Source organism: Rhamphochromis sp. 'chilingali', assembly GCF_963969265.1.
Source record: "Rhamphochromis sp. 'chilingali' genome assembly, chromosome: 21".
Lineage (NCBI taxonomy): Eukaryota > Metazoa > Chordata > Actinopteri > Cichliformes > Cichlidae > Rhamphochromis > Rhamphochromis sp. 'chilingali'.
This window is the reverse complement of record NC_137949.1, coordinates 31,936,042-31,961,494: the sequence shown is the minus strand read 5'-3', so window position 1 is coordinate 31,961,494 and position 25,453 is coordinate 31,936,042. Positions and strand designations below refer to the sequence as shown.

At 41.8% G+C, this 25,453-nt stretch overlaps 3 protein-coding genes across 7 annotated transcripts in view; 1 reads left to right on the top strand and 2 right to left on the bottom strand.

Moving 5' to 3' along the window:
• Positions 1–15,673, bottom strand: part of LOC308389885 (uncharacterized protein) — a 32,079-nt gene extending 16,406 nt beyond the window's left edge. The window contains exons 1-2 of one of the 2 annotated variants that reach the window (XM_080871480.1): positions 15,423–15,673; positions 4,485–4,800 (exon numbers count right to left, since the gene is read on the bottom strand). In XM_080871480.1, coding sequence (XP_080727606.1) covers positions 4,485–4,779 — 295 coding nt within the window. In that variant the 5' untranslated portion in view covers positions 4,780–4,800; positions 15,423–15,673. Of the gene's footprint in view, positions 1–4,484; positions 4,801–13,497; positions 13,820–15,422 lie in introns of those variants that run through there. The other variant, XM_080871481.1, reaches the window with a different exon arrangement.
• Positions 15,674–15,675: 2 nt separating this feature from the next.
• Positions 15,676–18,938, top strand: LOC308389889 (syncoilin-like). 4 transcript variants are annotated; one of them, XM_080871487.1, is made up of 5 exons: positions 15,676–15,755; positions 17,052–17,533; positions 17,898–18,308; positions 18,378–18,502; positions 18,583–18,938. In XM_080871487.1, exons 1-5 carry the CDS (start codon positions 15,683–15,685, stop codon positions 18,620–18,622), a joined length of 1,131 nt encoding a protein of 376 aa, XP_080727613.1. In that variant the 5' UTR covers positions 15,676–15,682; the 3' UTR covers positions 18,623–18,938. The 4 variants fall into 4 exon arrangements, with proteins under 4 accessions (XP_080727613.1, XP_080727612.1, XP_080727614.1 ...); XM_080871486.1 differs by having other exon boundaries at positions 18,378–18,938; XM_080871488.1 differs by lacking the exon at positions 15,676–15,755 and adding an exon at positions 15,760–15,869 and having other exon boundaries at positions 18,378–18,938.
• Positions 18,939–19,074: 136 nt separating this feature from the next.
• On the bottom strand, positions 19,075–25,331 carry LOC308389886 (histone-binding protein RBBP4). Its single transcript, XM_080871482.1, has 11 exons — positions 25,174–25,331; positions 24,610–24,757; positions 24,374–24,519; positions 21,995–22,168; positions 21,775–21,890; positions 21,485–21,645; positions 21,263–21,389; positions 21,106–21,183; positions 20,436–20,570; positions 19,782–19,892; positions 19,075–19,647 (listed from the first exon to the last, which is right to left on the bottom strand). Exons 1-11 carry the CDS (start codon positions 25,187–25,189, stop codon positions 19,585–19,587), a joined length of 1,275 nt encoding a protein of 424 aa, XP_080727608.1. The 5' UTR covers positions 25,190–25,331; the 3' UTR covers positions 19,075–19,584.
• Positions 25,332–25,453: the final 122 nt, after the last annotated feature.

Below are 25,453 nucleotides of genomic sequence, written 5' to 3'. Positions count from 1 at the left end.
AATGAACTGGCATTCATCACATCACTAGAAGTAAATGTCCTCACATTTTCACACAGCACCTTTTTGTTACACAACACTCAAAATGCTTTGGACTACAAGTTACATTTTTACCATCCATTCATGCAGACTCCATACAGAAAGACCCAAGCAGGACATTCAAACACGGAACCGCCTTCTTTTAAGGTGATAGCGCTAACTAATGCATTATCATGGCTACTACTACATCTGACCATTGTTCCAGACCTCTGAAGGTATCCTGTGGTATCAGTCACTAGAGATGAGCAGAAGAGCTTTTAAGGTCTTTAAGCTGTGAGGTTGACGGTCAACAGGTACTTCCCACACTGATAATGGTTTGGCACATAAAATGTCTAAATGTTGCAGGAAAAGACCATCAACTTCTTTCTAAAACTTAAAGTTACAGTATGTAAAATGTTTCACCACACATGAAACATACTAAGATGACTGTTGAGGATTTACTGAATTGTCAGTAGCACTACTTTGTTTGCCACTGTTCGCTACTATTAGCATCTATTAGTTACCATTTGCTGCATGGCCGAATAAGCTGGAAGTTGAAATTTCCAAGTTCCCAGTCAAAATGTAAGTCTCGGAAGCCTTCTCAACTCAGATTTCCCACTTGGAAGGTCGGAGCAGCCCCACCAAACCTGAATTAGCAATCAAAGATTACAGCACTGAACACAAACAGTACTTTTTATCTGTACGGCCACTGTTGTGTATTTATGAATCACCAAATAAGCTATACACAGAGCACTGATCATATTCTATACATGAACATGATGCAATTGTTTTAAATGCAAAAAAAAAAATTTGCTAGTGATACATGAATCACAAAACAAATCCTGCTTTTCCTCACTTTTTCTGAAAAATGCTCCAACATCCAAGTTGCAGTATCTGGGACACAGCATAAAGTCTTCAGAATGTAATTAAACTGTTTATCATTGGGGAAGTGGGACACTCGAGACTAATATTAGCTGGTATAATGTTAGATTATAACCAGCTGTTGTTTTTTAGCCGGCTCTTTTCTGATCTGCTGACATTAAATAACTGCAACAATATTGGGTAAAATAAGCATGTTTGTGCACGTTTGTGCGTTAGAGGCCTAACTCCAGTTCAGAAGACAAGGCTTGAGTTGAGGAGAAAGAGGATTTTTAGGATGCCAGTGGTGTTGTCTTTTGCCTTCTTGCATTTTCACTTCTTTGGTTAAGGTAACCTATGCTCTGGCAATAAAACATAGGTATAGCCCTTGATGCCCTGAGTCAGAAGGTGCAGGCACATTTTTAAACTTCCCATGACGGCACACAAACACAACTACAGCATGTATGTGGCTGGTCTCTAGCCACATACGTAAAACACCTCTAGTCTAAAAGGAGAGGTCCTTCTCAAACACTGTATTCAAATATGAAGAAGGAACATCGTGACTTCCTTACACCACAAACCAACTCCTATTTATTTTTAAAAGACAAATTATAAGTTTATTAGAATGCCTTAGTTTGTTGCGAGATGTAATTACACCCTATTCTGTTTATATTTATGAATACAGGTATCCTTCTTTTCTATTAAATAACCTCAAAACATTACTGACTGTACCTTTAAGGTGACAATATCTAATTAAAAAAAATGCACTGGCACTCAAGCTACATTGTGCCTGTCGCCAACGCCAAAAATTGTCACATTCTCTTTTATTAACAGAAGGTATTGTGCTCTGATAGGCATCCCTACACTCTTGTCTCATATCCTCTGACCTGTATGTGTACAGTGTTTCAGTGCAGAAAGAAACAGTATTCATGGAGAGATCAGAAAAAGCAGAACACCTTGTTCCTCCCTCACTGTAACAGTCCTGGCATGGCTTTTAATTAACTGGCACAATGCCTGCCATACCAGGCATTTATTGGGCAGGAGGCCCCTCTGGCATCAACACAGATCATCATCAGGGGCTCAGCTGGTGGTATTAAATTTTCTGGGCAAATGTGTTACATTGCACCACATCTTGCTTCCGTAATAAACCTCCTCTGGATGCGTTTTGGGAACGCTGAGCTCCTTCTCTAATCTGAGGAAGCGTCTGCTGAGAAGCTTGCAGCGGTTGTTGCCAGCACCAACAATCGGCACGGCATACACACGCCATGTTCATTGCTAAGGGCTCAATAGCAGCATACATCTATACCTGGCACATGAATCACAGTTAACAGTTAAGAACCCTGGCTTTCCAAAGATAAATTTATGCAACCTTTAGGCTAAATTTATACCATTAAAAACATTTTCTGAGATTGCTTTCACAATAATGTCCGTCCAACTTTCTTCTTTTTTAAAAAAAAAAATCCAAAAAGTAGTGGTTTTATGCATCTCTAGTCGAGTGTGTGTATTCAGAAGTGTAGTGGAGACATTCTTGACCCATGCCCAGTGTGGGAGTCAGCCTCTATGCCAACCTTGGCAGAGCAGAAATGCCTTATCTCACTTTAGAATTTACTTTTTAAACAAAAACTGCTGGGACCTAACACGAGTGGCTCAACAAAGTGCAAAGATTGTGTGACGCAGTAACAAAATGTACTGACGTCTTTATGCATGCATTCATTTATGATCTCCCGAATCCACAGATGTGACTGAAAACAAGTCTATACATATTCGTCTAATGTTTTGGGTATAGTTAGACGATGTCAGACTGAAGGGGTCTGGATCTTATGGAAATCCCCGATCCCTCTCACCATTGCACCGAGATTACAGGTCCAACTACAAGAAACAAGAGGAACCTCCTCTGTCGTAAACTAATTAGGCAAGACTGCATAAGCACTGCCAGACAAAGACACGTTAAACAGCCCTGAGCAAATGAAACACCATTTGTACTTTCATGGTTTTAGCATAAGCAGTCTCACTAAAACAAGGTTCCGCTTGTTTGTGGAATGTTTTCGCGTTTCAGGTCTGACTGCATATAGGTGTGATTAATCAGGGTATAAAACTAACGTTAGCACCCACTGTTCCCACCAGACTATGCTGAAGACAATAGTGTTCACAGAGAAAAAAACAGGACTGGTATATTGCTGCACCTCTGCAAGCTGCAACAAGATCTGCAGAGTACAGCTCAGCTTAAAGGAGACCTAGTGTGCTCATTCCCAGCTCCATACTTTTAGTCATGGATTCTACTAGAACAAATGGCACGAGAATGAAGCCATTTCAGCACTTTCCCCCCATAAAGACGACGTCTGACGATCTCCTTTGTAGCTTTAATGACGAGTTTTGACACCTGGTTTGATGACATGATTTCTCCAAGGGTAGCTTTAGTAAGGCAGAGATCAACCTCACTAATTTCTGACACACACCCAGTCATTTTGTTTGGGAAGGCCTAAAATATGAAAGAAGCCACTCAGTTCAAAAAAGAGAAACAAGTGTTACCCCTAGCAGTCATCCAAGGGGGAGGCTATCTTCTGACTGGCTGCCTCTCACAAACTGAATGCCTTGACAGCAGATAGGCGGGGTTGTTGTTTAGCTTTTGTTTACTAGGATCACTTGCACATGTCCTCATTATTTCAGGCTTGGGCTCTGTTTAATATGCGCATTCACCATTTTAACAGTGCATACTACAAAGATGATAGAAAATTAAAGAAAAGCAAAAAAGGTCCCCTTTAAGAGATCTTCTGTACTGCCTTTACTGAAGCTGGTGACTGTGAGATTAAACCCCACTATCCGCTTAGAGTCTGTCCTGTTTGAAAGTGTGCCACAGTGCTCCCATGTAACCTGAAGACAAGGTAAGCAAGCAATGGAGTCACAGAACAGGATGGACAGATTTCTTCACAGCAAACAAAGTGTGCTGAAGGTCAGAAGGCGAGGAGTAAGTCAGTCTGTTTAAACATCCCTTCAGAAAGCAAGCAAACATACCTGGGAACCGATACGCAGGATATCAAGCTGGTTCCCAGGACTTTGTCTTTATCCATCACAGATGACACATTAAAAGAACATAATGCTCTAAACTGGTGCAACAACAAATCACTTCACCTTGTCGTAATGTACTTAGTCTGGGTGACTTTACATTTTAAGAGTCATTCCTTCCTGACAGGTACATGTTTGGCTGATTCATGTCAGTACAAAATGTAGATCAACTGGCACGGCCTCAATGGAGACGGGGAATTTATCAGCACAACAATAAGCATGATTTATGTTTTGGATTTGCATGTCTGTCAAAGGTACCTTATGTTATAATTTGCAGTGCAAGAATAGACTTTATGAAGGATGGTTAGATGTCCAAAATTGTGACTAACCTGCTTAAATTAAGATGCAGTAGAAGAGAAACTACAGACTGTCTTACTGAAAACTGAGCTATACGTAATTTATATGTTTATGGACAAGAAAAAACTCTGAGTTCTAAGGTGAAATAATATGAAATAAAAAGTATAAAACACAATGGGAAACTTAAAATTAAACAATGTTTAGACTGATAATTAAAATAGTTCATAAAATGAGACCATGTGGGATTTTACCATGGCTGTTGCCCTGCAGATGAGCCTGCCTTCCAGACTTCTGTCCTCCCTTGTGTCCACCCTGATTCCCAGCAGAGTGCCCATCCAAAGCCAGGTCCAGAGCAGGACCCAGCCCGGGGTTCTTCTCATTCAGGCTGAGATTCTTCCTCCTCTTACCCTTCAGCCAGCCCAAAGCGCGACCCAGGGAACGAGTGCGCTTCTTCCGCCCCTTTTTGCTGTGCTTCTCGTGAGCAAAAATGTTGACCACGTCCTGGGGAAGCAGGTCCCCAAACCCCAGTGAGTCACGGTTTGACATCCCACCTCACACTGGAGCACCCTGAGAAACAGGAAAGATATTACATTTTAGTTCTCATCCAAGCAACACATGCACCAGCACTCAAGAAGAGAGAATAAATGAAAGACCTGAAAACTCTCTCCCACTGTTTTTCCCCAATCACAGTAACAATCAGCTTGCAGAGAGTAATAATAATAATGGATTGGATTTATATAGCACTTTTCAAGGCACCCAAAGTGCTTTACAATTCCACTATTCATTCACTCTCACATTCACACACTGGTGGAGGCAGCTACGGTTGTAGCTACAGCTGCCCTGGGGCAGACTGACAGAAGCGAGGCTGCCATATCGCGCCCCTCTGGCCCACACCAGTAGGCGGCAGGGTAAAGTGTCTTGCCCAAGGACACAATGACCAGGGCAGAGAGCCCGGGGATCGAACCGGCGACCTTCCGGTTACAGATACGCTTCCCAATCCCAAGTAGAGGCCTACTTAAGGTGATAAATCAGTCACAGTGAGTTTTGAATGAAAAGTTGACAAAATGTTACCTTTACTACTTGTCAGAGCTGCCCTGTCATTAAGAAAACTCAACTTACTGCATAACAGAAAGTTGGGTTCAGCATAGAAACCCTTTAACTCAAGAAATTCCAAAATTCAGTGTTCTTACAATAAGTGTACTTTCTTAGTTTGATTTCCTGAAAAATCAAAAGATAAATATCCCTTATTGTCATATACTTCCACATGTGTGTTGTTTAAATTTCAAGTTAAAGCTTGCGGTAATGCTTTCGGAAAAGCTTGACACTACAAATCTAGAATTAACGCCTTTGCCTGCACTGACCAGACAAGCTACAGTTTGAATCCATTTCTATCCAGGTTCATGCAACACAAGCAGGCAAGACTTTGAAGGAAGGAATTAGGTGCATCTAAACTTGGTCAGCACAAAGTTGCAACCATGACATCAGAACATTTATACTGTAACCACAGCTTCAAGATGAGCACTGGCCCCTCTGTTATGGCACTAGCTAATGATGAGCTATCATTTCATAACGTAGCTGACCTTTCACCTTTGACCTCAGAGATAAATAATGTCATCAATTCATCAAGTTAAAATCATGTTTGTGGCAAACGTTGGAATGAAAATGATGTTATGTGAGGCCTTTAGTGTCCTTGACCTTTGCCACAAATTTCTACTTAGTGGTCAGTGGTCAAAGTTAAATAGGGTCCCTCGGTGCACTTGTAAAAATATGACATTCATGATAATAGGATGGATGGACTTTTAGCCTTGCATTTATTTGCATCATTGGTTCAGCTGCTTAATTATGTATTTACAATAGCTTGATTTTATGATGTAATGATTACCAGGGAGAACAATTGCTACGTTGTTGGTGGCTAACGTAGATCCAAAGCAACAAACAACCACACAGACAACAGAAAATTTTAAACTCTTCATAAGCACAGAGGCACAACTCTGGGCAGCAAAACCTAAAAACGACTACAAATATATCCAACATGTATCCCTGGTAGCAAAGTCTATTTTACTCAGACCACTCCTCCTGTGTTTGTGTTTGTGTGTCTCCGTGGTCACTGCTCATTCGGCCAGCACACTCTATCCTACACAGACCCCCTCCAGCCTCTAAACCAAACTTCAGCTCTACAAAGAAAGAACTGGCACCGCTCCCTTCATTCCATAACGTGGAGTCATAATTCACAAAGCCACACCCGTAAGCTCACGCACTGCATACATACAGGCACAGCAGCACGCTAAGAAGAGCAAAAAGACACAAAATTAACAGCAACCAGTGAGTGTGTCCATTCACGCACTTTATTGTCATCCCTCATTGTTTTCCTTTACTATTGTTTTATTCATCACCCGCTGAATGAGCTCATCGCTTTGCTTCCTTCCTCCGCCCGTCACCTTGTTAAACTTCGCTACTCTGAGGCAGATTTCCCAGCCCTGCTCCTGGGGATCTGTAAGCTTACACTGGACTTTTTCCAGCTGCGGTTTTATTAGATGCTTATGTCCAAATCATAGTCTGAAAATAGGGACAAACTCTTAAGATGACAGGAGCTTGTAAGCAGACAAAGAATTAGGGAAGGTGGGAGTTGAGTCTGAGCGAGTAAATTATGAATCCCCCGGTGCAGTCGACAAAGTTCAGGCATAAGTTGTTTCTTTGGCTGCTGTGCTGCTTTTTCCAAAAAGATTTAAGTAACGTGTGAGTAACACAGCCAAACATGTTTCTAGAAAGACTTTGAACCTTAAGTTGGTGAGACATGAAACTAAACCACACAAACCCAAAGTCGTGTTCTCTGAGGATTTACAAATGGGACTTTTTCCAAAACAGCCTCTCATTATCAAAACTGCAACAGGGAAGTGAGACGACTCTGGTCTGGGTGCATCATGTGGAAGATATTTAAGCAGATGTGCACTTTTAAAACCAGATGTTTGACATTCTGTTTATTAAGTAACATTTTCTTTAGTCTTGGGTCAAATCTTGACAAAGTAGGATTCTCATGAGTAAAGAAAATGACACAAGGAATATATAACATCATTTTACACCTGACTCAAACTAATATAATCTTAAGGTTGGTGCCAGTTTGGAGTGTTAAACACCAACTGGGAAGTAATCCCAGAAGTTAAAAAAAACATCTAACATGTGGATCAAGGTCTTAAGGTCTGCATCCCAATCCCTTTTGACCATCCCATGGTCATTACTTTTATATTACAAAAAAAAAAAAAAAAAAAAAAAAGGGGGGGGGGGGGGGGGGCGTCATGCTCCTCCTGCTGTAGTTGCACTAAGACTGAAATTAGCTCCAATGTGACTTCAGACTTGCATCAACTGTGGCTGCTTTTGAATCTAAGTAGAAGATGCACTGCTGGAATTGCAGCTTCTAGAGCACAGATTAGAACCCAATCGTGGCATTTCCCACTTAGAAAAAAAATTATTTCCCTTGGATCTGCCACAAACTAAAGCGATATGCATGTCTCTTTTATGAGGCTGTGGGACAGTAACCTTTAATGTTTAAATATATTAGGTTTTCCGTTTCGTAGTTCTAATGTGCAGCTGTCACATTAGAAATAAACAACATTATAAATAGCAAATATACCGGCCATCATAGTGGTGCAGTGGTTAGCATACCAGCCCTAGGTTTAGATGTAGTCTGGGGCCTTTCTGTGTGCAGTTTGGATGTTCTCTCCGTGTCTGCCTGAGTCCTCTCCAGGAATTCCGGCTTCCTCCCACACTCCAAAGACATGCATGTGGTTAGGTTAATTGGCGATTCCAAATTGGCTGCGTGAATAGTTTTCTCTCTATGTGTGTGTGCCCTGTGATAGATTAGCGACCTGTCCAGGGCGTACCCTGCCTCTCACTCTATGACAGCTTGGACAGATACCTGCCTCACACAACCCCAGACTGGATAAACAGAACAATATGGATGGTTAAAAATATAACTTATTTTGGCAGTCTGTGCCTCGGTACATTATAACCCAAAATTAGTGTTTTCCTGTAGCATTGACGTCATGCATTCATTGCAACAGTGTGGAATTTTGCGGTTGTGGTTTTCTATCTATGTTTTTTCACCCATTTATATCACCACTTTATCCTTATCTAACTTTAACTGTGAGTATGTGACACTCATAGGGATTATTTAATGTGGAAGAAGAGTCATGTGACGTGTGTAACACACCTTTCTATGTGACCGTGCACGGAGCCTGAGAAGCGGAAAGCCAGTCTAAACAGAAAAGGTTGATAACCGCTGTCATGATATCTGTTGCCTCCGATTAGGACTTTAGGTTTTGTCAAACCAGCTAATGGAAAGAAAGCCTGGCCATGTTTGAACACCCCTCAGGGTGTTTTGTAAGTATTTCCATGAACAGTTTAAATTCTGACCTGGTGATATTTTTCAAGTCCACTGATTTATCCTGAAGGACACAAAAATGTCACTGGAGCTCAGAAATTCCGAGTTCCCATCCGGAAATGTTTTGTAGAACGCCCACTGAACTCAAACACTCAAACAGTATTTTTGATTTTTTTTAGTTTGTTTCTTTGCTTGTTTTTTAAATCTTGAATTAAAAGATGATGTGTCTTTTTATGCAGATCACTGATCAGGTTCTGTCCATGAAAATATTATGCTGTATTTCTAGTACTACCTGAATGACTTTACCTCGCTAAGAACCCAAACAAATCCTGTTTTTCCTAGCTTTTTCTGGAACGTGCTAACTCAAGAGTGACGTCACTTCCAACTTGCAGTATCTGGATGGCAGCACTCATCCTTGATGAAGCCAGTCCTTGCAGAGATATTTGAGTCCAAACAATGCCGCTTATATGGAAGAAAGAACAGAATTAATTTAGTTTCTGGCCTCACCAGAAAGAAGTTTGCACCCGAACTCATGCCTGAAGTATGCAGTTCAGTCTGAGAGGCTTAAGATGAATACTTGAAGAGCTTCAAAGCTTTTCTAAACATTATACATAATGTGGGTGTTTTTGAAGGAGTTTATCTTAATCTGGACAAGCTGAACTTGTTATCCACTGCCGCACATCTGAAATGACAAAGTGCCAGTGTGTGTGTGTGTGTGTGTGTAGCCGGTGCCCCATGAGGAGTGAGCTGCAGTGAAAGGCTAGTAAAAAAGAAAGGGTATCCATCCTTTTCAGAGAAAAGTACAAGGCCTCTCCCCGCACTAAGCCCTGTGTTTCTCCTGCTCCAAATTACAGTCATTAGGGCATGACTAACATCCATGCATCTGCATTGGCTTCAGCCGCCAATAATCAAGACGCCTCTCATGGGAGAAGAAGTGAGTGCAACAACTTCTCGTGTTACTTCCACCTCAGAGGGAGCAGAGCAATACTAAGAAGTCTAGGATGTAGACGAGACCACCCAGCTGATCACTGTCTGTGCAGTCTGGTCACAAAGAGTTGACTCATGCCACAATTGCAACCTGCAATTTTTCATTTTACAAACAAATCTAATTTGGTGACGTACACAGTGGAGTTTCCTTTAAAAAAAAAAAAAAAAAGTAACCGTTTCTTTCTTTCTTTCATCAGGAAATTTACTAAATGGTTATTTAGACTTTAAAAATTCCTATCACAATTCTTTCTCTAGCAAATAAGTTTTAAACACACCATTACTTTTCAAAATAAAGCATCAAAATGCTAATTACAGAGCTGCTTTATTGCCCCAGCAATTACTAAACACCAAACCTTTGTTACAGTTGACACACAAACTCAGGGCTCAAAAGAATCTAAAATCGGAGCATTTGGGAGGATTTGTAGTGACACAGCACATGTGTGTGTATAATATATTCAGAAAAGATCACAATCAAGACATAAGCTGATTTACAAACAAAAACAGCTGTGTGCCCTTTCTACACGTCTCGCTCTCTCTCTGACACACACACATAAACGAGCGCGTGCGCACGCAAAACCTGCTGTGGTTTTTAAACCCAACCCCAGCCTGCCAGAGCAGGCATGTGTTCCAACACGCTGTTTACTTATCCTTTACAAAAGACGTCAAGCTTTGCGTTGGACAGGAGATACTTCTCTAACGCAGCAAACCTCAACGTGGTGTGTCAATACCTACAGAGCGACTGACATTGACAGCAGTGTGTACACACCAGCATGAAGTAAACAGGAGCTGATAATAGTTTACACACTCTTGACAAATAGACTGAGCATATCTGGAAAGACGATTTATTGATTATGGACTACCGACCGCTACAGTATACGCCATTTGGCCGCAATGTTAAAACCAGTGGCGGCTGAAGTACATACATAACTAATATGCAATTTAACGCACCAAATAGTATATGAGAAATTATTCAAAAGGACATAAGTTTGTTTAAATAAGCTTTTGTTTATCTTTGGTTAAAATTTACTTTCCCATGTAATTTGTTGATTTTTTTTTAACTATTTTGTAATGTTGTTGTTAAAGCTGACCTCATGACAAACTTTGAATATCATTCTTCATTTGCATAATGAAGCAGAAATATAAAAGAAAAAAAAACATTATTCATGTCCAAGTACATACAAAGTTAAATTTATAAATAGACAATTAAATAGAAAAAGTAGATACACAAGTGTCTACATATGTTCAAAGGTAAATAAATACGCAGTCATTTTACAGATCAAACTAATTAAAGACTACTTTTATTCCTAACAGTATATTGTTTTTGCTGCATTTTATGGAATTTCTTTGTTTATTTTGTAGTTTTTGACCACTTTGGTGCTACACAGTCCCACCCATCCAAACATTACTGCAGATCAAGTACACAACTCCATGGCAATGGCACTCCCCAGTGTCAGCAGAACTCCCAGCATGGCAATGTTTCCCACTGTAATAGCTCATCTGGTTGATTTGAAAAGAAAATCTTGCTGCAGCCTGTCCAGTCCTCCTCACTGTCTCCTTACTGTCTACTGCCTCATCACGACAAGGAAAAGACAAGAGGGTGTATCATTGATATAAACAGCCACCTCTGAAATCTGTACCCCTCACTGTCCTAGCTAAAGAAAAACCTGCCTAACAACACAGTACAAGGTACTGACCCCGACTTCCATGCTCTTCCTTCTCTGTGTCTGTTCGGGACATGCTGCAACAAGCCTGATCCACAAAGGCCCCACCCCACAAGGACCAAAGTTGTCCATGTCCCCTAGAATAAAGAGCTGTAGTGTGGGCATGAGGGAGACCTAAATGATATCAGGAAGGTGGGTTTCAATGTTGTGGTTAAACAGTCAAAGCCAGCTCAGGAAATTGAATTCCAGAACAAATCCAGGTCTCGTGTCCACATTTAAACAGGCAGGTCAGCTAAGTTACAGCAACATAAAGCAATGACACCAGCCTTGCCTGAGGCAACTGTGGTTACAAATTAAGGATAATACCCCACAGAGCTTTCAAACATCTTCCCTTGACAAACCAGCGTGGAGAGAAAAAAGACGGAAAGCTAGCTGTGGCAGGAATAAAAAACAAAACACTAAAGTTAAGCGCACACACCCTCAGCAGATCAGAGCCAAAGTGGAGTATCACAAATACAACTATCACTGTTGTCTTTTTTGACTTCAACAGCCATCTGTGCATTACAGCGACTTCGCACAACACTCCCTTTAAACTGGAGTCTTATCACGTAAATATGAGCAATAGGAATTTCACAAGTAGTTGCAAGGGGGATGAGGGGAGGAGGGGGCTAGGGGAAGTGTAACTTTTGACTCCAGTGAGTCATACAGGGAAGCTGATGGAGCAGACTCTGCTGCCTCACAGGGATAAGGCAAAGCCAAGAGGGTGTGGCAATGATACAGACAGCCACCTTTGTTTGAACTAGGACTGGCTCAGTTTAACCAGAAGGCCATTCACATCTAATGCCTGACCTGTTGGTTTCACATGGCACGATCTTAACCTTGCTGGCAGCAAGCAAGGTTAAGATCGGGCTGCAAATGGTTTAGTCACCATAGGAAGAGGAAACATAATAGACCAACAAGCTCATTCTCCTTTAGAGAGAGGAGGAGCGCTTTGGATCTGTTCCAGTCTTCTTTCAAAGACCAGAAAGTTGTTTACAGTAACAGCCAGTTTGGAAAATATCAGTTTTCACACTTAGAGCCATTCTGTAGCTAAATAGCAAGTGTTTAGCAGTGAGAAAACTGGTGTTACTGTTCAGCACCTGCAGGCATCTGTCAGGGCGTTGGCTGTCTTCTTTGGGCATTATCAAACAAAGAAGAGTGCTGCTAAGACTTAAGCTGCCTTGCCTGAACTAGAACTCAGCATATTCATGCAAACACTTGATGTGCAAGTAACGCTGCTGCTGTGATGGATGATGTGGCCACTATAAGAGACAAACTGGAAATACTTAATTCCTACATCTCAAGGCGGTTTTCACAACTGAAACCAGGGACAGCCGGTGAAATGAGACACGTTTTATGGGCCGAGGGAATCTCGAGGAAACCATTCACCATACACCCACCATAAAGGAAGCGACCTCCTCTTTCGGTTTAGACTCAATAGAAACATTTTTGAATACATAATGGCTCCAAATGTCTAGCAGAACTTTCAATCCAGGACCTGGAGCATGAAGACACATGTCATAGATGCAATCTTTTGAGCTGAAAGGTGACATCTTTGTGGTTCTTCTGTTTGCTCCAAAAAGGGGACGGTTTCAGGAAACTGTCATACAAATAAACACAATAACGCCGCAAGGCAATAATGACACAAATGAACCAAAATGCTATGAGGTTAAAGGCGGTTACAGATGGTCCGTGCACGTATGCGTGCATGTGTGTGCGAGAAAGAGAGACAGATCTGTGGAAGGAAATGCAACTTGGCATGCTGCAAGGGCGCTGTAGCCATGCAGCAGCTTGTCTGGTAAGAACAGCAGCTGCATTCCTGAGAGATTTATAATTACCGACAGAGGAACTCTTCTTTCCAATCCTGCTTTCATCCCCCCCCCAGCATCAAACACACACACCTCCTCACCCCCTCCATCTATTCCCCTTTTTTTCACCCCATGCAGTGGCCTTCTAGGAGACAGCGCCATGAAAGACAAATGGATAATGGCTGGCGCATGGAAGTCATTTTGAGATAACATTATAATGTGTGGTTGTGTGCGCTGGCCCAGATTGTTGTTCCCTGTGTTTATGCAATATTTTAACTTCTATGGAAACAGGGCAGATTGCAAATGGAGGTACTGTAGGTGGGCAACAGCAAAGTGATATCTATTAAATGATAATCTTAACTAGAGGTAAGGTGTGAATGCCAGTGCTTACCTTTTTCAATGCAAAAGCTGGATTTAAAGAGAAAACAAAAAGTCTGGAAAGTTGGCGAGTTGCGACAAAGTCTCGTTTGCTTTGCCTCCAGGGGTTGCTGGGGGTCTAAGTCTGGACTGCAGTCTCTGCAGAGTTTAAAGACCTCTGGACTGACAGGTCAGACGCAGATAAAAAGAAACTGCTGTGCAGCAGCAGTGACCAGCTCACAGAAAAGGCAAACACAGCTGGAGAGCGAGGTTTAAAAATACATCCTGGCATCTTTGTGTCTCCGCTCAGCCCAAGTCAAAACAATATCCTTTCAGTTTAAAGCTCACTCCGTCTGACAGTTGCTTGGCACTGGCAAGTGTGGGAATAAAAACACTTGAAAGAGCTTAGAGCACAACTTATGTGAAGCCTCAGAAAGACACTAAAGTAAACAGCCTCAGTCCCAAATTGAGTAAATCATGATGACTTGGATGGCCGGCTAACAGCCACTGATTGGATTTTTCATCTCTTGATAAGAGCTCATTGATTAACTTAATCATCAGTTAATCTCTCTGATTAATGGCCTGCTTTCTTCCACTCATCAGTCAGGCGTTTCCGTTCTCTGCAGGCCTGCATGACACACAGAAATCAGTCACTCGGTGATCACACACACTCGTGCGCATTTTGTCTCTTGCAACATTCGATTGCTCCTCTTGTTGCCGTTCTTGACCGCCAGCTCTCCCCTTTCCTCCACTGATCTCAGTCAGCACACAGCACACAGCTGAACAGCTGCACCTACCTGTCTGCTTACCCAAGATCCGAGTGCACTTACACCCCTTAGCTCCCAGTGTAATCTTCATCCCGGCCATCTCCTCACATCCTTGCCTTTTGTCATCTCATCTCTGCCTTAACATCTGCTCCCCTCCCCAAATCACGGGTTTCTACCGGGTTCCGCCATGCATCCAAAAGTGCTTACACAACGCACCTGTAATGGGTACAAGCCCAAGCATGGCAGGCTGGCCAAGAAGGAGCACCAGTATGTGACACACCCTTTTTAAACAAATGGCTCAGTCTCAGCCTCACCTATTAGAAAGGTATAACAGCTAAACCTGCAGCTAAAAAAAAACAACCCAAACAACTGAAAGTGCTGATTGGTTTTTCAGAGAAGTTTTGATTATTGGAAGCTCATTCCAGACCAAAGTCCAGCAGATGCTGCTGCAGCAGACAGCCAAAAGGGGGAAAGGGAGAGGGAGTCCTAAGGTGGTCGTGTTATCTCCCTCGGGTTAATCAGCAAGCAGTGGGTTATCAAGTGCGTGTTAACTGCCATTTATTAAAAGAAGTGTCAGGGGACTATGCCGTAAAAAGTGTGCTACTGGATCAGTGACTGGACCCAACACAATACCCTTCATTGTCACGAGCTCCATAGCTAAGAGAAGCACTACAGGTCTTAGATTACCTCTGTATAGGATCCCTTAGCTGAGAAGCAACTCTCCCACACCTTGTTTTTCTATACATGTCTATACTCAACATCTAGCCATGGAGTTGCAATTTGAACCAAACTTTATTTTAACAGACTTGAGATCCCTGGTTCTGACATGTATGGACTATTTTTCTTTACTTCTGGGCTAAAATTACCGTACTTATGTTGCCCATAATTAAAAACCTGCATTAGGAAGAAGAAGAAAAATCGTGCTGATATAACAGCTTCACTTCTAAACCTACTTTCTTCACGCCTTCAAAAGCCAGTCAGTCATATTGATCCTTATCTGTTTGTTTTTTCCCTACGCAGGAATATTAAACCCTTTCTCCTAAAATTCACGCCACAGCTCAGTTTCGAGGGACTTTCCCAGCAGGAATTCCAACAAAAAATAAATAAATAAATAAAAATAATGCCAACACAATAAGGTAGCCATTAATCTGACGCTTAAGTTGGACAGATAAAAAAGAAGTGTCAGACGTACCGTAACGAAACTTTAAAGACTGATTTAGCCGCTCTCCATTTGAAGCGTCGCCCTGCTTCGCCCTCGTTCTCCAACTCCAAACTTTCAGCGCCCGAAGGAAAACTCCAGGTGAAGCATTTCCGTGAAAAGTTCAACTTCAGGAAACAACTGCAGCCTGGATGTGTTTGCACGCCCGGCTTCAGCCCTCGCGTTTAAGGTGCCAGGAGAGCGTGTCCTCTGCTGTCAGCGTCGTTTGTCTGCGGACGCTTCACTGAAGCAAAATGTGGGACTACCGAGAAAAGTCGCGCCGCAGTCGACCCGAGGTCCCACCTGACGGAGGCTGGGCACACTCAGGTGAGCGCGCGGGTCTGCGGCCGTTGATTTGGCGACATCTAGCGGTGGAACGAGGAATAACGAGCTAATAGCATGGAGCAGACTGGGGAGAAACTGGAACTTAATTTTCCCACGGTTAGTTTACGTTTCAGGTATTTACGTCTGCATTTTTTTATTCATGAAGACTACTTAAAGAAACTGTAGATAAAAGCTTGCGTGGTGAATAGAGGTGGTCACACCAAATGTTGACTTTCAAGCTCGTTAGAGCTGTACACACGCATGTATGTTTGCACACGTTCCCAGCAAAACATAAAGAAACGACGGGTGTCTCAAGACTTTTGCACTGTAATACTGTAATAATACAAAAAGAAAATGTTCTTTGTCCTTCTTTAACCTTTTGGATAGCCTTGAAAATATCCAAAGTTACTAGCATGAAATTTTGTATTTTAATAATATTATATAATAAAAAATATACCTTATTACTTAAAGATGTTCACATCTTTCCGATCACCTCCTTCATTAAATCCATATTCACATGTCTGAGTGTGTGTTTGTTTCCACTTGTCTGCGAGGAGTGTGATAGGCAGTATGCAAAACACCTCAAACAAATACTGTTACATAAACCATGCAAACTTGGTCAGCTGAGCTGAGTCCTGGAGGAAGATATTAATTGAAAAGCATGCATGGTCCTGCTAATGTCGACACCTTTGCCTGTAAGGTAGTCTGGGGTACACTTGTGGAAAGTTATTGCTCAGCTCAGCTTTCCACCATGATGTCACTACCTTCTTAAACACACATTGAAACAGGTTGTGAAGAAGGGTAAATATAGCTCTCTGTGGCACCCGGGCTGGTCCGGACATGCGCTAACTGCCACATCCAGAGCACACTGAGTCTGCTTCCAGCACTGACACAGTTTGTGAGCCCATGAGGGAGTCTTAGATAGAGTTTCTCCCAGGCCTTCAGTGTTATTAATAAACACAAAGTGTGCCTCCGTTTTCCTGGAGACAGACACTGCAGACCTCTTTCTAACAGAAAACCGTGCTAACACAGTAACTGCCTGAACATTTAGTCGGACTGCCAGTTAACGTAAGTACACATCTATGTTAATAAAAGCTGTTTCTTTAATTATTTGACAGGTTGAAAGGTTCTGTAGTGTGAAGCTTTAGGACAGGCCTCTCAACTTTAACAGCTATCAGAATGATTGATGTGTTTGCCTTTACAGTTCATTCCTCTTAACAATCTGTAAAGGAATAAGTGTTTTGAAAACCACAGTCTTACCAGGTGTTGTTTTTAATGGCTCTCGCCTTGTTTTCTTAGATTCTCTCATGGATGATCAAAGCTCAGTACAGGATGGGAACTTCATGTTATCTACTGATGACTCACATGTGCAACTGAGATTTTCTGAAGATATCTCACCGAGCAACCGCACAGACTCTGAAACACTAGGTAGATTTGCTCAAGATCCTATTCTACGCTCGGAACAGGTGGACATGGAGAGCTTGGGTGAACTCTTTGAGTACTGCATACAGCGAGTATCCCATCTAGAGAGGCAAAGAGATGTGCTGATACAGGAGCTTCTGGTTCTGCAGGAACCTATGCTGCAAGTTGTGGGGCACCTGAGAGCGAAGCTGGAGGGAACACGCAAGCTTCTCGCTCTGGCTCAGCTGGATTATGTTACGGTTTGTGAGGATGTGCAACAGGTAAAGAGGAAACTGTTCACCACAACCAGAGACTGCATCCAGAGCCAGGTGAAGCTAGCCGAGCAGGAGTACGAGGTGGCTCAGTCTGCTGTTACTCAGGTAGAAACCACAGGCTTTACATTTAATGATGATTTACTTCTGTAGTGTAGGTTTGCTTAGTATAGCAACATCATATAAAACTTGGGGTCATCATGGCTGCAGCTTGTTTATGGTTTGATTTTCAGTTATTTGAGTATCATGAGTATGAGTTCTTGTTGTTTTAGTTCTAGCTACTGTTTGCACCCTATAGAGAAATTAGCAATCAGATAAATTCATGTACCCAACTAAGCTACTGGGTAGTTTCCATTTCCACTCTCTTGCTATATGGGATCCTTTTATTTGTTGAATGTTTTTACCCACAGATAAAAATAGCCTCCATTATCAAATGTAATACTTTTCATTCTTATTTTACATCTCTTCATAGGAAGAACTCAAGGCTCAAATTCAAAGTCTGACCCAGGAGTTGGTGCAGCTGGAAAACGCCCACCAGAACCAGCTCAATTCCCTCCGTGATCAGGCCACTAAGCCTTGCAGGCCCAGGGCCATGAGTGACATCAGCCAGTGTCGCCAGGCCTCCATCAGACTGCAGCGAAGGCTCAGTGGCAGTGTGAAGATGTTGGAAGGCTGGTACGAGCCTCGCCTCATGGTTCTGCTGAAGAGAAGGCAGGTTGGGGAGGAAGCTTTGAGAAAAACCAGGGAGCAGGCAGTGGACCTGAGAGCCGGGCTGAAGCCTCTGAGAGAGGAGATACAGAGGCTGGAGGTGCAGAGATCATGTCTGGAACAGAGGATCACTCTTTTGGAGACAGAGCGGCAGGAGAGCACTGCACAACATAAGGTACAAGAGAGGTTGGATAGAACAGATGTTCAGTAAAACTAGATGACAGTATGTTTTTATTTTATGCAGAAGACTGTGGAGAAACTAAGAAAGACTCTGAGAGAACTAGAAGTGGAGTTTGAGGTTCAGAGAAAATCGAAGAAAGGCTTGGAAGATCTTAAAGATGGCCTTTTAGCAGAGCTGACATTTCTGAGGTGGGTTTATCCCAATCATTTCTGCTTTAACTTAGTAAAAGTCAAGATAATAAATGAATAATAAACTTATTTTCTTATAGGGGCTGTGAACTCAGTGACATTACAGAGGAAGAGTCATAAGTTTCAATTTCCCGAGACATAAGACATGAGACCAAATCACAACGCTGACATTATGGTAAATGGACTGGTTCTTTTATAGCGCTTTTCTACTCATCTGAGCACTCAAAGCACTTTACCCAGCTTGTGCATTCACCCATTCACACCCATTTGCACAAGCACATCTTTCTAAGTGCTTCATATAGCTAACATTCACACACATTCATACTCCGATGGATCGGAGAGCAATTTGGGGTTAGTATCTTGCCCAAGGATATTTGGCATGTAGGCTAGGGGAAGCCAGGAATCGAACCACCAACCTTCCGATCAGTGGATGACCTGCTCATGTAATGGGTGAGCTACAGCCACCCCATTACATGTTTGAAAATGCGGTCTACTTAATGCAAGCGTCTTGTTACTCGCTCACATCCAACTTAACATCTAAAATGTTGTGCCAAGAAAACAAAGCAAACAGCTTTACTGTAAATAATTTTATATGAATATACTTAAGTACACAAAAGATCAGATGCAGAGAAAATGCAGAGAGAAAAACAAAACACATACAAGTGACAACACAATTTGGGGGAATTTCATACTACAAATACCAGGCAAATTAAAAGGATCAACCTACAGTATGTACAATAACATTTAAAAATGGATCTTCCACAGAAATGTTTCTGCTCAACTAACCAAGATGGAAGAAATAAAACCAACAAAATGCACACTTAGGTGATCATAAACATGTCTGTGGTTTCATCACGAGTCAGATTTCAGTTCGAAAAACTAAAAAGATCTAAAAACCTGATCATTAGAGACCTTTTCTTAAACATGTCACGTGATGACATGGCAGCATTTTATTCTTTTATTTTCTACAAAACACTGCTGCTCAAAATGTATTTTAAAAAGACTGCTTTTTCACCCAGTGCTGGTAAACGGATCCATTTTTAATGAGCAGGTCAAAAGAAGAAGACACGTGGAGACCGGACTCATGCCTGGACTTCTGAATCTGCGGCACCTTCTGGGTCCTCGTCATTGTAGATATTTTCAGCCTGCAGATATAATTGCCAAAAAAATAAAAGATTTTTAATGTAACTGCTCTTCTATGTTATAATAATAAATGCACTTTACTATTCAAATCCTCGCTGTGTTGTAACTGATCGAGTTTTCTTTACAAAGCCTTTACCATCTGCCACACTTGCATGATGTTGTCCTCTGATACTGAACAGATGACCCACGGCTCGTTGGGGTTCCAAGAGAAGTCTGAGATCTTAGCTGTGTGTCCTCCGTGGATGAACTGAAACGAAATGAAGCAGAAAGATTTAGCACAATGATCGAGATTTAGCTTAAAAAATAAAACAAAGCCAATGTTTGAAAGCAAGATTACAGTATTTCCTACACAAAGACTTAGGCATGCTCTTCCAGTGTGGTGGTACCTTACTAACAGACCAACAAAGTCACTGTTAAGGCAGTGACCACTGCCTCTCTAGAAAAATCATGTAGCTTGCTGGACTCCAACTCTATTGTCATGGATTGCATTTGGTGACAGTAGTCCTTGTACTGCTCTACAGAGCCGCTGCAAGCTGCAGGGTCACTACACTAACTACAAACTGCAGCAGGTGGAGAAGTTCGTGTGCCAGTAGACATTTCTCAGGCTGCTGAGCAGAACAATGATTATCATCACCAGCTGCAGTCCATGCATTGGTGGAGCTATAATCCATCTGCTGGACAAGACTCTTACTGGAGAGTGTGGGTGCATAGAGCCTCTGACGTCACCACAAATATGCTCATTTTGTTGAGAAAAACTGCATCATCACCACCGCTCATTGTCACAACTCACCAGCAGCTCAGGAGGGCCATCCTCAGCATCCTCTGGTGACTGCTCCTCTCCAATCTTACTGAGGTCCCAGACGTTGAGCCGCCTGTCGGTGCCGCTGGAGGCCAGGATGGTTTCGTTATGAGGAGACCACTGAACCTGTTGGAAAAAGATGTGGATATGAAACCTCTGCAATTAAGTCCCCCCTTGCAGTACTTTGGTGAATATAATTGTAAATATTATATCTATACAAAGAATTAAATATTCAACCCTAAATTCCAAGGGTACAAGCAAGTGTACAACCAAAAGCTTTAAACAATTCACCATCACATATTTTCACAAGTTACTACAAAGTCCTACAATCCTTTTTCTCAAAAATGTTTTTCCCAAAGTTGAAAAATTTTAACTCCTGCATCAGACAACACTGTTTTCCACCAGTTCACCTCATTGTATTGACTTTGTATGCAACTGTAACAGCAAACAACTTCCTGACAGTTTATCTTTTTGTTAACTTAATTATACCATAAATAGCAATTGCATTTCATCTTTTGTAGCCAAAAGCTAGTTATTCACCAGAGACATATTTCAGCCTAAATAGCCTCACTCCACAATGCAGTTAGTGAGCTGAAACATTCAAGCCGAAGTTTGCACAACAACAACTACAGATTTATTTGCAAGGAAGTTCACTTCTTACCTGGAAGATCTCGTCCTTGTGGGATTCAAACGAGTGAAGCTTCAGCTTCAGGTTCCTCAAGTCCCAAAGAGCCACAGTCTGCAAGTAAAAGGAGGCCAATTCAGTACAGCATCAAGATGCTATTTCACTGTAACTGTCTGAAAGAAAGACACCTCACCTTATCTGCAGAGCCAGTGGCAAGAATGAACTCGCTGTAAGGATTGAAAGACAGGCAGTTGACCTCAGCAGTGTGGGCGTCCACTGCATGGCTGGGCTTGGAGGTGTTGTTGGACCGCGTGTCCCAACTGTTCCAAAAACAGACAAAAGCACCAGTGTCAGGAAGAAATGTGAAACTGAACAACAACTTTGTTTTTAATGAGTCATCGCTGAGGCTGCTTACATCATGAGTTTCTGGTCATCTGCCACAGATCCAAAGAGCGATTCGTGGAGAAGATGCCATGAGACGTCCTCCACCACAGCAGTGTGGCCTGTGAAGATAGTCTTGGCATCCACAATCTTCCCCTCTTTGGGAACTGTGCTGATATCCCACAGGCATATAGTCTGCAGAGAGCACAGACGAATGTTAAAAAAGAAAGAAAAAAAAGAAGTAACAAATGATTTGTAATGTGATAGAAGACAAAAAATCATTTTAACAAGAATAAGGCAGGCATGTCAAGACAGGTTTCTTACGTGGTCATCAGAAGCACTAAGGAGACAGCCACTAAGGTTTGGGTTCCATGAGAGGCCATAGCCCTCCTTCTGGTGGCCCCTCAGACGGAGATCTGGGGTGCATTCTCCAGAAGGGTCTTTAACAGAAATAATGTCAGTGTTAAAAAGCCTGTAGAGCTTCAAATGTAGCGACACATGATATGCAGTTATGCAAGAAAAAGTGTTCTTTCTGCAAACCTACCCGGCTTGGAGGGGTGCTTTGTGTAATCAAAGACTAGCACATCACTGGTGGGGGTCTTGGTGGCAATGATGCAAGGATTCTGAGGCATGTATCGGGCTCTGTTCACTTCTCCTTCATGGTTGATCTTGATCTCAATCTCTATTTTCCCACTAACAGATCCAAAACCTCCAAACTCTGAAATAAAAAGACAACAGATACATGAAGCTCTTCCATTCCATGAAGCAGGTTTTAGGGTGACCTATGCACCAGGGATTTTTATTAGGGCTGAACGATATATCGCATTTGCGATAATATCGCGACATGATCAAGTGCAATTTTCTAACCGCAAAGGCTGCGATTATACTCTGGACATGTCCAAATTCATGGGCTGCATCCTCCTGAGGCCGCATTTGTAGACCGATTACGTCACAGCGACGTGCCGAAGGCTGTCCAAATTACTACCATATCCCAGAATTCATAGCGCGGCCCAGCCAAACTCCAGTTTCCAGCAATGGCGGCCGCTACTAAGTTTTAAAATTACTCATACTAATCTTTCTGGGTCACAAAATAAACTTTTAACATATTTTCAGGCGAGAAAGTAGTTGTGTAAACATCAAATATCTGCTCGGTTTATCAAGATATCGCATATTTGCAAAAGTGCTTCGACGTTTTCAGAGGCGTCTGCTACCCACCAGCTCGACAGCTAGCCGGGAGCTCGAGGGTTACTGATGCGGCCGAGAACGGCACAACTCCCGGCACATCATTTTCAGATCACCGCGGAGTTTCGCTGCTCGGGTTAAACGTAATATATAAGTCACTTAGACAACCTAAAAATGTTATTGTTGGGCTTTTTTCAGTGTTTTGTTTGTTCGTGAGTAAATCGGTTTGGCTGAGATTAAAGTTATTAGATTAGATAAAATAAAACTTTATTAATCCCCCGGGTGGGTTCCTCCTTGGTTTTCACACAGCTGACTAAACGTCAAACAGAAAACTTATTAAACAGAAGTATGAGACAGTCGAGAATTTACACCAGTGTCTGGTTATATTTTAGATAGCAAGAAGCAGACGACCGAGTTTATTAAACTCCACCGAGACAGCGGTGACGCTAATCAGAACTAGACCGTCCAATTTCACGCCTTTAAACTTTAAAGGCGTGTTTGTGTGTGTGTTTATACAATTGCTATTATGTTTGCACTTTATGTGTAATGTTACTGACTGCAGAGATCAGTAAGATGTGTGTATTTTTTATTTATTAGTTTTATTTATTTAATATTATTTTTTAATTGAATGACTGTCTAGTAGTTCACAGATGTCGAAAAACTGAGTGTGGTAAAGCCACTGATTTTTTTTATGTATATTTCTGCGATCTGCACATTGTACTGACTTTCATTTTAATGTTTACACCAGGGTTCCTTGTCAGCACTTTATGCTCAGATGTTTGTAAGCTAAAAATAAACTATTGTGTATGTTCAAATATACTGTTGTGATTGAAGAAGTTAAATAAAAATGTCAGTCATCAATTCATGCATCACCTCATGTCATCATAACAGAGGTCTGTCTTCCAGGAAAGAACAGTTTAAAATTAATGTAATATAGTATTGGCCATACTATATGATGTATTGCTTGTCTTTGTTTAATAATACAGAAGACAAAGACCTTAAAAAATAATCGCATATCGCATCGCAATCGCAATATTGGGGCAAAAAATCGCAATTAGATTATTTTCCATAATCGTTCAGCCCTAATTTTTATGTATTTTTTTAGACAAAAAATGCAACCCTTAAGTTACGTAGTGTGTCATTTATGCCCAATGTTCCTGTTAACCAGTTTTGCTCTTAATAAAATGTTTAATAAACATATTACAGAACTTTAAAAAAGCGATTTAAAAAGTACGTAACCTACTATTCTACTTGTTCAGCTGACATTCACTATTGCCCTTGCTTCGTTGAATGAGGTTAAATTTGATTCATGCTGTTACATACGTTATTTCCTTTTCCTTCCTCTTGTGAGCAGAGTTGCCCATAGCCAACAATGTTGTTCTTTCTGCACCATCACACAATTATCAATAAGCTATATAGGAGTTGGATAGCGCTACATTAACAATGTGCAGAATTAAAAGACTACTGAAATGTCCTCCAAACCCTCTGCATTCACCAGGTCTAACAACATTTTCTGGTGGAAGTGTACTAGTATTACTGTGCTAAAGTTGGATTAGATCGATTAAATCAATATCATCCAAAACCAGCTTAGGCATGTGAATTAGTCTATTTATAAGTGTTATTTCCATGTTTTGCATGTAAAGATCCCTTGAGAACACTAGGAAACTATAAGTTATTCTATGACCTCTTACTGGTGGTGCTCTTGTAACATAGGTTCTCAGTGGACTTTTTATGCTCTCACCTCCTTTCTCGCTGTCATAGTGTGAAGCATCAAACTGCGCATCATCATTCGGCAGTTGAACGCTGGCAATTACGAGGTGATTCTGCTCATCAGAAGTATGGGTCCCCAGAACCAGCCTGTGCACACTGTAGTCCTTTCCCTCTGGTCTGTGGACATATCGCATGATATTTACATATCTGCTACAGTATCTTGTTGTGACTTGGAGCCTGAAAAGGTGTTGCACAACTCCCATTTACCTGGTGACATCTGGGAGCCATTGAGCAGTGAGGCTTGGCCACTCCAGAGCATGGGTCATGACCAGATCATAGAGGAAAGGGGTGTTCTTCTTCCAAATCTTATACTCCTCGTTGATCACCCTTTCCTCCACAGCGTCATCAAAAGCCGCTGCAACAGTAACATTTAACACAAAGCTACGTTATAGTCAAATTTACAAACATATGCAGCAGCTACTTGAGGAAATCTTTTCCTTCCTAGCGTTTTAGCTGATTTTATCAATAAAGTAACAGTAGCACACAATGCTAGAGCAGCTGTCGCCCATATAAATAAATAATACAGTCTTTCTGAAGATTATTATAGTGGGGCAGTATATCTGACTGCACTGGTTTAAAACCCTTTTCACCGGCGCGTTAGCAGCTAATGCTAACATCAGCTAACAGCTAGCTGAGTGCTTTCTAACAATGAAAGGTGATGCTGGCTGGCGCGCCAACCACCACCGCTACATCCTGATTCGCATTTTCTGTCACTCTCGACAGCACACACACATAAATAACGTTCTCGTTAAAAAACGTAGACGTCCTTACCGTCTTTATCAGCCATTGCGTGGTTATAATACCGTTACTAATGACAAAATAAGTAATTTTTAGGGAGAGCGCTCAGAAGACAGCACGACGACTCGCAATGGCGCCAACTCCATAGAACGCGCCTAGCCAATCATAGTCGACGACAAAACCGACAGGAAGTCGTTACACGACACATCCGGTGCTGTGCCAAAAAAAGTAACTTCCGGTATTTGCAAACGATAACGATACTACTAATAATAGGTAGTATTTAGGCCGTTTTGAATAAGTTGGCCATTTTTCA